Source organism: Rhinatrema bivittatum, chromosome 1, assembly GCF_901001135.1.
Source record: "Rhinatrema bivittatum chromosome 1, aRhiBiv1.1, whole genome shotgun sequence".
NCBI lineage: Eukaryota > Metazoa > Chordata > Amphibia > Gymnophiona > Rhinatrematidae > Rhinatrema > Rhinatrema bivittatum.
In genome coordinates, this window is record NC_042615.1 from 66,496,415 (window position 1) to 66,509,539 (window position 13,125).

General features: G+C 40.2%; 1 protein-coding gene across 3 annotated transcripts in view; it reads right to left on the reverse strand.

Moving 5' to 3' along the window:
• The window catches only part of CTSO (cathepsin O), a 106,347-nt gene that overhangs the window by 65,390 nt on the left and 27,832 nt on the right, over positions 1–13,125 (reverse strand). For all 3 annotated transcript variants that reach the window (XM_029614722.1, XM_029614557.1, XM_029614640.1), the window contains exon 3: positions 1,719–1,858. In XM_029614722.1, coding sequence (XP_029470582.1) covers positions 1,719–1,858 — 140 coding nt within the window. The remainder of the gene's footprint in view (positions 1–1,718; positions 1,859–13,125) is intronic.

A 13,125-nucleotide genomic window follows, 5' to 3' on the forward strand; every position in this document is an offset into this window, starting at 1 on the left:
GAAGCCTGACAACGCAGGCGAAACGAGAAATCTCATCAGAGTATTGTAAATCATGTCAGTGGGTTTTCTGGTGAACATTGTTTGTTGAAAATGTATGTATAAATTTATATGAATACATATGTATTGAGGATTTTATGAATGAATGGTGTGAATGTTGTATGTGTGTAGGTTTAACAGTTAAGATATGTTTGTATTGGTTGGATTTTAATCAATCATATATGCATAAGAGTCCCATATAAAGCTCGGATGCAGACATATGCATTGATAATGTTGTATATACAATAAAAAATTTCTTTGGCATTCTACATTGCCTAGTTTCCTCTGGAATGTTGTTACAGTTTAGACATTAGACAGAGGTATTGCACGAGCATAGTGTACATTTGTCCTTGGCCAGACAGAAGATGCTAAGTGAGAAATTCAGATTATATATTAACTAGAGGGTGGGGGTGGCAGGATGTAACTAAAAAATCACCATATCACCCCCAAGCAATATAGGAATTGGGAAGAGAAAACAATAGTCAAACAGATCAAAATAGCAGAAAAGAGGACTAGGAAGAGCAGCAGTCCTAGGGAGAAAAGTTGGAAAGCTGATCACAAATGCTCATAGTCTGGGCACTAAAATACCAGAAAGTAGAAAAAGAATCAAACACAATGAATGCAACCACAAAGTATTCAATATCCATACACAGCATTCAGCCTTGTTTTAAACAAAGCTCATATCAACAGAGCTTTATCATAGTGAGACTCCAAACAAAGAGCTGCAATGGGACCTTTGTGACACCCATATGTGCAATAAGACTTTCAGCATGAAATGCCTGGGTCATCTTTAATCACTGGTCCATTACTGTCACAAGAAAATATTTCCTTTTTTCTATTTTTTAAATTTTTAAGTGCAGAATAAAATTAGTTACTTCCCTTTATTGTTGGAAGCAACGGCAGCAGCAGCAGCTAATAACCTCCGTGGAGTGGACAACATAGCTACTTCCCCACTTTTCATTGGTCGGTTCCTATCCGTTTCAATGATATCAATGTATGTTTCCAAGATGGCAGATCCAGTTTCAGGACACAGACATTGTCCTTTCTGTCGATTGGCAAATTTTGGGAGATTCTGGACTCTATAGCATAGACATGTATGTAGTATTTACGATCTATTACAACTTGTCACTATAAAGGAGTTTTTATGTCTTATGTTTTCGTATTTTCAGATATATTGCTACAATATTCACCACACTCTTAGCCCCTGAAAAAGGAAGACTCTTTCAAAACACGAATCGTGTCGGGCTCTTTGGCTGTCTGCGTTATATACTTTAAAGGCTACTAAGTTTGGTGCATTACAAAGAACTTTAAGATAAGTATCTTTTAACTATTTATTTCCTTGGAGTATTTTTAATGCCCAAGAAAATGGACATAAAAAAAATACAAAAAGAGAGCAATGATTATAAATAAATCGGGTATCTATTAACTTAAAGCTGAAGTAAGTATAATAATACCTCTCTAACCAAACATAAGTGATTTCATATCTGTGATGAGTACTTTAAAGTTTATAAAAAATTAAACTAAGTGCTTGTGCAAATTTACAAATTTGCTACTATCAGCAAAAGCACTATGAACCAAAAGAGGCTAAAAATGTACCTATGCATTCATAGACCAAAATAAAAACCAGCAAATATTTCTTTTCTGGTCATGACAAAAGTCTGGTAAGAAGACTTTGAACTTACTGACAGCTGATTTCTCACTGGTGCCACAAAGTTCTTGTCCCTCCAGTCAAATTTAGCAGGTAAAGAGGTTTCTTTTGTAGAAGTCTTGACAGAGCTTATGTACTTGGGAAGTTTGACAGCTTTGCTTCGTAGATAAACAGCTAAACAGAAACATAAATTACGCATTCAAAATATTTGACTTAACTTCCACTTACAGACACTCTTATATAGAGTACACATTGCCATATTCAAACATTGCTCTACCAAATTCCGTTTTCTTATGTAATTTATTTGATCCTCTAACCTCAGCTGCCATTTACAGGCCAGTGACACTTGAGTGTGCATTGCTTTTTGATTCATTTAGAGAGCCTGCATTTCATAATTTACCTGTGATTAAGATTTTTTACTTCTTTGTAAGTAAGATGTTCCCCATCGCCTCTAACTTGCCTGCCTTCTTGCCTTTCATTTTACATTACCTTCTTTCTCCATCACAGCCTTTATGTTATCCTTAATCTAGAACTACGGTATCCTCATATCACAATCACCAAGGACATTAATTTAGTACCAAAGAGGGCAGTTTTTCTCATACACATACATGCTACACCCACATACATGCTATTTTGTAATCATCAAATATACAAATGTATTTTTGATTTTGCACACAAATATATGCATATAAAAAGGGAGTGGTCTAGGACCAACATTTATGTGCATAAGTTGCTATTTTAAAAGACATGCACATAGATTTGCCAACTTACTCGTGGAATTTTACACCTGCTAATTATCTTGCACAAGTGATATTAGACATGTTTATTGTGTACTATTGGCCAGATGAGAAGTCTGGATAAATTGAGGGGCGTTCAGGCTGAAGAACCAGAAGGGTCTCCATGACCTGTAGAAAACCTGGGCGAACTGGTGGAATATTTGGTAAAACTGGTAATGTTGTCAATTATAATGCATACATGTAATTCCTTTTGGCCTAATTTTTACATATTCCTTTTTCTTTGAACATTAGCAGTTAGTGATTTTTTGTAGGTAAAATCATGTAATCTTGTTTTTCTCCCATTTCTTACTTTGAATTCTGCTGACTTCTAACAGAAGTCCTGGTTTCCTCTGTCTAGCTGACCTTTTACCTTTATTGTTTCAAGCTACTTTTCTGTTCTGTGAGATAAGGAAAAGGGAAAAGACCAGTTTTCTTAAGCAGAGGGTGGGTTTAGATAGTAAATCACAAGCTGAAATGTTAATTAGACAAAGGCTGGGAAATTGTCTGAAGTATGTCAGTGGACATCAACTCATCAAATGGAGAAATTACTTACCTGATAATTTAATTTTCCTTAGTGTAGACAGATGGTCTCGGGACTAATGGGTTATGTCCTCCTCTGCTAGCATATGGAGACGGCGTCAGGTTTCAAAGCTGACGTCACCTTAGATATACCCCTGCAGTGACCTCAGCCATTCAGTATTCACTTCAAAAGCCATTGTGGACATACTATTGAAAAACTTGAACAACATTTGAATACAAAAACTGATGACCGTAACTGTACTCAACCAAACAAACGCTGAATCCCAGAAATATTATAGATGGCCTGATCTAGGGATAGGGCAACAGCTTACCCGTAACCTCTTGGAATTGAGATTTACCTCATGGGCGACTCCTTGGTACCGTTCATGGGCAGCCACGGGCAGGATGCTGAGTCCATCTGTCTACACTAAGGAAAATGAAATCATCAAGAAAATAATTTCTCCATTTCCTAGTGTGTAGCCAGAAGGACTCAGAACCAATGGGATATACAAAAGCTACTCCCGAATGGGGCAGGAGGCTGCAGTAAGTCCAGTTAGCACCGCCCTCGCAAAGGCTGCATTCTCTCAGGCCTGGACTTCCAGGTGATAGAACCTGGAGAAGGTGTGCAAGGAGGACCACATCACTGCTCGATAGAATGAGACGGGAAACAGTAGCTTAGCTTCTGTCCAGGATGCTCCCTGGGCCCTAGTGGAATGAGCTTTAACTTGAAGGGGTAAAGACTTCCCTGCCTCTACATAAGCTCCCACGATCACTTCCTTGATCCAGCGAGCTTTGGGGCCGATGCAATACAGTGCGCTCAGCCGAGCACACTGTATAACCCGCAGTCGGACGCGGGTTAAATAGGCGCTAATCCACCCCCTAATGCAATAGGGGGATTAGCGCCTATTTAACGCGCTTCTGACACAGAATGAATGGGATAACGCTCATTACATGCAAATGCATGTGAATGAGGCTATTACTCATTCACTCCAATGCAAAAAAATAAATGTGCGTTTCAGACGCACATTTATCACTCAGTTAATAACGCCTGCCTGGAGCAGGAGGTAATAGCTGAGTGCATTTAAAAGTTAAAAAAAAACAAAAAAAAAACTCAGCTGGCCGCACTGAATACCGACACGGATATGCTTGGCATCAGTGTTCATAACTGGCAGAACGCTGGTAACTGCGGGGTCGAGTTAGCAAGGAGGCGCTAAGGTTGCACAAGCGACCCTAGCGCCTCCTTGCTAACGTGACCCCCTAATTACAATATAGCATGGCGCCCCCAACTTGCGGGCGCCATGCGCACATTAAGAAAGTGGGCGCTGACTTTTCAGTGCCCGCTTTCCACGCTTTTTTTGCATCGGCCTCTATGGTAGCTTGCAAAGCCGCTTCGCTTTGTTTCTTTCCACCGTGAAGAACAAACAAGTGGTTCGTCTTGCGCACCGGTTATGAATGGTCCAGATACCGTACTAAAAGCCTACTGACATTTAAGTGCTGCTACCAGTTTAAAATGTTTGATTTTAAACTGGGAGTTGCTGAGATATAAAAATGAAAAATAAATAAATAAATACTGTATTGAATTGTTGTCGTGGCCAACTGTAGTGGGTTCTGCTAGCATGGGGTTTTTGCCCTGTGGTATGACACAGACAGATCAAAAAAAGTAACAATATGCACTATGTCTTATATGAAACAATGAAAAGCTATACTTTTTCTGTATAATACATGTACAAAACAGGTGCTTTTGAGAAAATCTAAGATATGCACAATATATCAGCACATTAAGCAAGATTAATTTCCCCAACTAATAGGGTACAACTATACACAAAGGCCTAGCAAAGGTTACCATCTTCCTGAAAAGTACCTTCCAAAACTTGATATTGGTAATCAAGCGGTTATCCTGTGGAAGGCTGGAATATGCAGAGAACTCTGGGTCTCTGCCAAGCTTGTCGGGCTAACCTGTGTAGCTCCTAGCAGGAATTCATATGTTCTTATTGTGTTCTGGGGTTATATACCTTTTGGACTACACATGCTCAGAAGGGATATCTCTGATTCATTTTCCTGAAATATTGCCAAGCTATTGATAAGAAAAACTTACTGCGTATGTTCTCTACGGTGGGGGACTTCTGGTCTTTGTCCTCTGTTTCACCTAAATCTAACACATTCTGTAACCATGAATCAGCATATGTATAATCACTGATGTCATATTTCAGGTAACAAGTAATCACTACTGTTAAAAGAATGTGTGTGTCTCAAAATCAGATCGGCTAAAGGTGATAGATAGGCGAATGTGGTTCTGATGAACTACTTTACTATTTAATTTTCCTGAGGACGTGACACCAGAATCAGATAGTGGGCAAAATTTAGATATTGAAGAAGAACTCGAAATTAGTACCCCTAGTCAGGTTGAGAGTGGAGAGAACCAACTTGAAGGAATTTGGATATGGGTAGAAGTACCTGATTGTAGTGGGGGTCCGGGGTCCACTTTGGGGTCTCCCAGGACAAATAGCATAGGGATCTCTGATAATGAACTAGAAACAAGGCAATATAAAGAAGGGGGGATCAGATGAAATTGCTGAAGCAGTGAGTAGACCAGTCAGACCACTTAGGTCTACGAGAAGAAAACTACCTTCTTACTTATGTAATGTATTAGGTACTGTTTACATTTTTAATTATGGAATTGAAGTTGGTTACTTTGTACCCTCTCTGTGAGGGGAGTTAAGCTGATGCCATAGAAGGAATGATTTTGAGGTTTCGTCAAACTAATGATCCTTTGAGGGAACTAGCTCCTGTATGCATACATGTTTTGAATATGAAAAACACTGAGTGTAACATCTGTTGATTAAGATGTACTATACTGCTACTGCTCTGACTCTTACCTGTATATATGTGAAAGTGAAAAAGGATGGAGTGAGGCATGTTGGGGGCAATATGTACTTTAAGTTAGGGGGAATGTAACCCCTGGAGAAAAAATAAAGTTGGGGATGGGATTTTTTTTTTTTTAAATGAAAGAACACAGAGTGAGTTGGCAATGAAATAAAAAATACTTTAAAAAAATGACCTGGGCTCCTGAAGAGAATATTGCTGTGCTGTGAGTGTGAAGCTGTCATGGCTCCAGTGAAGAAGCTGTCATGGCTCCAGTGAAGAAAATATAGTAGCATGCTTATATTTATCTGCCTTGGGGTGTAGTGGTCTGGCACCGTGAAAGGTGGTGCTATTCGGCGCGCTACTGCCGACGATGTTACTAACATTATCGCTGGCAGTGAAGACACCGCTGACTCCGCCCCCTCCCTGGCCCGACTCCTCCCTTCCCCCTAATTTGCGATACAGCATGCGATAAGCCTTTCATAAATGACCCCATTGGTTCTGATTTTCCCTTAAACAGACTCCATTTCCTGATTGGAATTCTGAGACAGGATTTCTGTGTCTATGTAAATGAGCTAATATCACCATTTTGTGAGCTATGCTGGAAAGTGCGGTTGCAAAGGGTCTGACAGACTTACACACACAAGTTCCTATGACTTAAAAAGTGAATGGATTTTTCTATGTAAAAAAAAAAATAATAGTTCTACAAGTTTCTATACGCACACACAATTTTCACATTCAAACCATACAGTATGCCTACACGTTCCTCAGTGTAGGCATGTTTTTATTTAACTATGGCAGGTTTCAGCTGTAATGTGAGGGAGCACCCAAGCTGTCTCCTCCTCTCAGCTCTGCCAACCGTAATTTTCTCTCAGCCCTGGCAATGGTTGTTCTCTCTCAGTGAAGAAAAACTAGTTACAGTTTTCGCTTTCCGCACATGTTGACATCATCACAAATAGTTCTGTAAGGACTTTTAGGAGGAGTTTGAACATTATCTTTTTATAAACAACCCCTCTAGTTTCTATTAAGTTTTTAAAGAACATTTGGGAATTTTAGTGATTCCAGTAAGGTAAGCATAGAGCAGGAACAGTTTTTAAACAGTTACCAAGTTCACAGAATTTTTTTTATTTGGTTTTATAAAGAGTTGTGGATAATTAAAAAGGAGTGTCTGAAAAAGTGACAAGCATATTTTTCAGAGAGAAAAGAGAAATCCTTCAGATTCAAATCTGTTGAGATATTGAAGCCCTTATACCATCCTGAAGGACCAGGACAGATAAAATTTCTCCGAAAGGAATATAGTATTTGAGAAAGATACTGTTTTTATATTACAGTCGTAGATTTAAAAAAAATCCATCTGCTGAGTGGAATAAAACAGTGTAAATCAGTTAGCCTGGAAGTGAAAAACAGGGTTGACATTTATAAAAAGTGAAGCTATAACTCTGTTATTTTAAAAAACAAGAATAACAGTGATTGTATAAATCCTAAAACCATCACTTTGGTAAAAGAAATCTACCTGGAGACAGAAAGGAGTTATCATATACTGAACAACCTACCAGAAAAGTCACACAGAGTTTACCTCTGTTGTGGGTGTGGGTAAAGGACACAATACATAACATAAGAATGCAGTGCAGGAGAACAGCAGCGCTAGAGTGCAGAAGCCTCTCAACATAGTAAAGCTGCACTTGTATAAGCAATAACAGCTGACACAGTGGAATTCATATATTGTGAAAATGTTATCTGAGTCTCTACATTAACAGTGAGATTGAACGCTGTCATAGGGCCTCATTTTCCAAGCAGTTTACCGCGTGCGATAAATTCGCGCTAACAGCCGTTAACGCGATTTGCAAATGCAAATTAGTAATTTGGTATTCAGGGGGCGGAGCATATGTAAAGCGGGAACCAGGTTATCGTGTGCGGCGAAACAGCCGCAGTGCTAGCGCGGCTAATAACTACAACCCTTTGATTTGCGTTACGGGCCAGTAAAGGGTTATCGCGGTCCACGATATGTCCAGACAGCCTGTTGCAGAGAGAGAGAGAGAGAGAGAGAGAGAGAGAGAGAGAGAGAGAGAGAGAGAGAGAGGAGATTTGGGCAACGTTCTCTCCACCTAGCTTGATGGACACTCTACCTGGGCAACAACAAGCTAGGTGGAGAGAACGTTGCCCAAATCTCCTCTTGGAGTGAGTTTCCTCACTCCGACGGCCAGCAAATCTTCACTAGAGACCACTGTTCTTTCCGTACGTCTCATGTGGAATGCGAAAGTGGCCCCCAACCCCCGACGCTCATACCTAATCCCCACCTCGAGTTACTAGGTGGCCCTCCCATAGGGATACAAATACTTGTCTAGGGCATAGGCATTATAGGAAGTCTGTCTCTCTCTCTCTCTCTCTCTCTCTGAAACGGGCTGCTGGGAATATCGTGGACCGCGATACTCCTGGCTGGACACTTTCCTGACAACATCGTGCACCGCGATAACACAACCAATGAATCATCGCGGTGCACGATGTTTTCGCAATTTGTGACTCCAGTTCCGCGAATGGCGAAAACATCGCGTGCGGCGATGTTTCCCCACTGCACGACAAATGCCTTATTTGCATAGGACACGCCCCCTCATGCGTTACTGCTGCGATATTGGAAAATGAGGCCCATAGTGTCTGGAACTGTATGAGTTCTGAGCCAATACTAGCAGTAGCTGCCAGCTAGAGTTCCTTTCATCATTTTAGTGCTGTAGGGAAGTTTAATTTTTTTTTAAGCCCTAGTTAGCCCCAAAGTGTCACCAAGCATCCTGGACCACACTGAGTTTACACTATAGTATATATTGCGGAAGACTTTATCACGTTAGAGTAACTTGGAGTCCTATTTTTATATTTAAAGTAAAGCTAGGATAAAATCATCCCTGAGTACGTACAGAAAATTCCTGAGACAGAAGCCAATGAAGCCTCTCAGTTAATCAAGCTGCATATGCTAACGACGCCCCCTATCATTTGAACCCTAGCTGCGGTGAGAGGATGAAGAACAGAACATCTGGACCACAATTAATCATATTCCAGATTTATCTCAGAAAAATACAGATAAGTACGCAACACTAAAACTACCACAAAACTAGCTAGTTGTGCAACCATTAATTCTTACAGTGGATAAAGAGGAGAGGAGAGGAAAGACTATCACATGCAACAAAAATAGCAGAGAGACACACAGATAAAGAGAAACAGTAAACAAAAATAAGATATAAGACTAAAGTCTAGACAATAGCAGAATGAAATACCAGGAGACAAAACAAATATACTATGAGATTCAGTATCATCACAATGCATGATCAAAATTACTACAATTGGTCACATCAACACCAGGAAAGGACTAGCTGACAATATATATTTAGTCAGAACCGGTTCTAATAGTTTTTAAACTATAATAAATATAAGAGAGCTCTTATTAGTTTACAGCTAATATATTTATTAAGTTGTGTTATATTATTACTTAAAGAAAGTTCAATAACATTTTTTATTTAATAAAAATATATCCTTTCTGCAGTGATTACATTGCTTAAAGTGATTTCATCTGTTAATTATTATAACAAAATTTATTTTATTTAATTGGATATTGCCTTCCTTCCCTACCCCTGGGAGACTTACTGTGTGGGTTCCGGACCCCTTTTTCCATTATACAGGAGACCCAGTGGGGAGAGGTTTACCTTTTTCTTCTATTTTCCCCCTCTTGAGGTTTATACATAGTGACTCCTTGAATAACAAATGAAACCTCTTACACACCGGTAACCACATCTACACTGCGGGAAATTCACTAACATATTTCGGAGGAGTGGGATTAGATATGCTATGCTTAACTCTTAATCTACTAGTAGTGATCTTATGTTTTTAAGTAAGTCATGTCTCCATTTTGTGCTCCGTAACTATCATGACCTTGAAGCCTGCAGACCTCAAGTCAGAGAAAGGAAGGGCTACTGGGGGAAGAAGGGAAGGTGAAGCTGTAGAGTATTCCAGGCTACTTCTAATAAGGGGAAGGAAGGGGTAAAGTTGCCCAACATCCCACAAGCATGTATTTTCTTTATGCAATACTGCGTGACAGTGTTATCTTTTTTTAGCAAAAATATGCAGTATTCCCTAACAAGTTATGTGGTGGCACAATAATGTCTGCCTCTCACATCCTTATTCACTATTTTAAGAACATAACTTTTACCATCATCTCTCTGACTAACTTCTGATCATACTTTTCACATATATTGGGTCTTTTCTGGGAAAGATGATCAGATATTACCACTAAATTTCTCCAGTAACTGCAGCAAAGAGTACAGTGGGCCTATGCTTTAACTATATGACAATATTTATCTCATAAAGGCCAAAATTACACACAAAACCAGAACTACTATATTTGATCCCCCAAAATATGAGAGAAAAATACTAAAAAAAAGAGAAGTATCATACACAAGTTATTTAATCACCAAAAGTCCAAACTTTTAATACTATCAGTTTCTATGTACTATTTTCTCTTCAACTAGTATTAATCTCTCTCTATGGTTTTCTCCAGGAATCTTCTAAGCAGTTCTACATTCTATAACTCAGTCTGCAACATACAAAATACTTTCACTAAAGAGGGAAAGAAATTCCATTAGCCCATTGCTCACTCATCAAGAATACCTAAGTCACATCTAAGCTCAGGTGCCCTTGGAGTTTGACACAGAAGTCTGCCCAATTTAAAATCCTTAACAAAGCATATCTCTTGAGATGCCAGGAACGTCCACGGCAATTGGTGTCAGTATCTTCTGTCATGCGTTGCAATCTCCATTTTGGTAGTTGTATATATGGTTAGCCTCTCTGACTTCAGGGGACACCTGGCTCATCAGTGTATAGGCCACCTATCCTGGATTGTTCAATGTCAGGCTTATTGTGCTCACCATGGCCTGCTTAACAAAAGTTCCACATGTGCAGTTATTTGGATGCCTCGCCACCCTGCAATATGAATTATGGTCGCTGTTCCTTGCTCATGAGAATCCCACACTGGCCGTGCACAGCCTGCTAATTATTTTTTAGGTATTTGCAAGAGTTAAGTGTAATACCTAACCCCTCCACCCACTAGTGGTGCAAGAAGTGAAAAAAAAAAAAAAAAAACCAAACCCACCCCCGTTTTTCAAAAATCTACTCTAGATCTTTCTAAAAAGAAAAAAAAATACTATCTGGGTGCCAGATGGACATGCAGATAGCATATTCTGCTAAACCATAAACACAGAGAGAAGCAACTAATGACCAATAAAATTGCATCAATTCAGAGTGTCTATGTGAGATCAAAATAGTAGAATCTGCACGTAAGTAACTGTTAGGGGTTCTTTACCTCTTTCCTTCTCTCGGGGGTTTAGTCTGGCTGCCTCGGGGCTTGTGGCGCGTCGGTCTCGGAGTCGGCTTGACCGGGACCGGCGTCACTGGCCTTGCACGTGCGCGGGCGTCAGTGATGTCACGGGGCGCACGCGCACACATTAGTCCTTTGCTGGGACTTTCCTCATTCCTGTGTTTATTTTTACATGCTCATGCGTCAGTGACGTCATTGCGCGTGTACTCGCATGCCGAGGGGGTTTTGAGGCACTAGACAGTTTCCTGTGCTGATTGGTGGGGAGATTCAGCGTGGGACAGAAAATATCCCTCAGCTGTTAGCTTTAACAGCTGAGGAACAGCTGAGGAATATAAACAGCTTCGTTGTGGCGTTCAGGTTGCCTTGGCAACAGACTTCAATGGAGTAAGGCTGGTATTCTTTTGTGCTCCTTGTCTGTTGCTTTTGTTATTTTAATTCAATTATTTTGAATACAAGTTAATATGTTATTCTCTGAATTTTAAGAGTTTTGCTTGTTAAATATTTTAGTAATTAGTATAATATATATATGAATATACTTTTTTTTCTGAAGCAAGTATTTTTCTTTGACAACTAAAGACTGCAGTCAGATTCTTGATTTGTTTTTAATCATTTGTACCCCATCTGACTGTTCTGTTTTAACTTTGTGTACAAGTGATATTAAATTCATCTATAACTGAACTGTTTCCTGTTTTGAACTGCCTATCAACTGATCAATTCATATTGATCAGCTGAACCAAGGATCCACAAAATACCAGTATAACAGTAACTAGATATTAATTAACTATGGGGTAGATTTTAAATACTTGCATGATCACGTACTTTTGTTCGTGCACCAGGCGCGAACAAAGGTACGCTGGATTTTATAAGATACGCATGTAGCCGCGCGTATCTTATAAAATCCGGGGTCGGCGCGCGCAAGGGGGTGCACATTTGTGCAAACTGCGCGAGCCGAGCCCAGCGCGCGCTGCCTGTTCCCTCCGAGGCCGCTCCAATTTCGGAGCGGCCTCGGAGGGAACTTTCCTTCGCCCTCCCTAACCCACCCCCCCGGCCCTATCTAACCCCCCCGCCCCCATCTTTCAGCAGGCGTAACTTTGCGCACGTCACCGGCAGCCCCGCTCCGTCCTCTGGTCCCGGGGGCTGGTCCGGAGGCCTCAACTACGCCCCCGGGCCGGCGCCACGCCCCCGGGCCCGCCCCCGAAACACCACGCCCCCTCACGCCCCTTTTTGAAAGCCCCGGGACTTACGCGCGTCTTGGGGCTTTAGGCGCGCCAGCGTGCGGGCCTTTTAAAATCCGCCCCTATGTATCATAATATGTCATCATGATAATCAGTTATTACACTTCAGACAGGTTTTTATTTGTTTTACGAAGCAATATATCTAAGTAAGACTACACCTACAGAGCAAGAAAACATGAAGGCAGAGCTTATGCATAATTTCTAAGCACCTCACTCTATAAAATGAAAGGTTGAAGGGGTCCTTCTGTTGAAAAGGGTGTGATGTTTGCCTCTACTGAGTTATAGGGTCACTGACAAATGATATGTACAGTTTACTCAGCACTGCACTCTCGAAGCTGTCATTGAAGAACAGCTTCTGCACTTCTATCCTTAACTCAGAAGTTTGTGTTTATGGATTAATACCGGATATAAGATGATCAAAAATTCAAAATTAAGTAATAAAGAAACTATGATAAATGTCAATTTCTTGTATCTAGTAATCCTTATGTACACTATTAATATCTGTATAATGTTCAATCACTTATTTATATCTCCCGTTTTACTATAAGTTAACATACAATATTCAAAGAGACAAGTGATCTAGGTGCTTATTCATTCAGACTCTACATGGAAGACCACAACACACACCATCCATGTCACTGAACTGACTGCACAAGCTATAGTTAAAAAACAGTCATTTTTCTTGGCAAACTC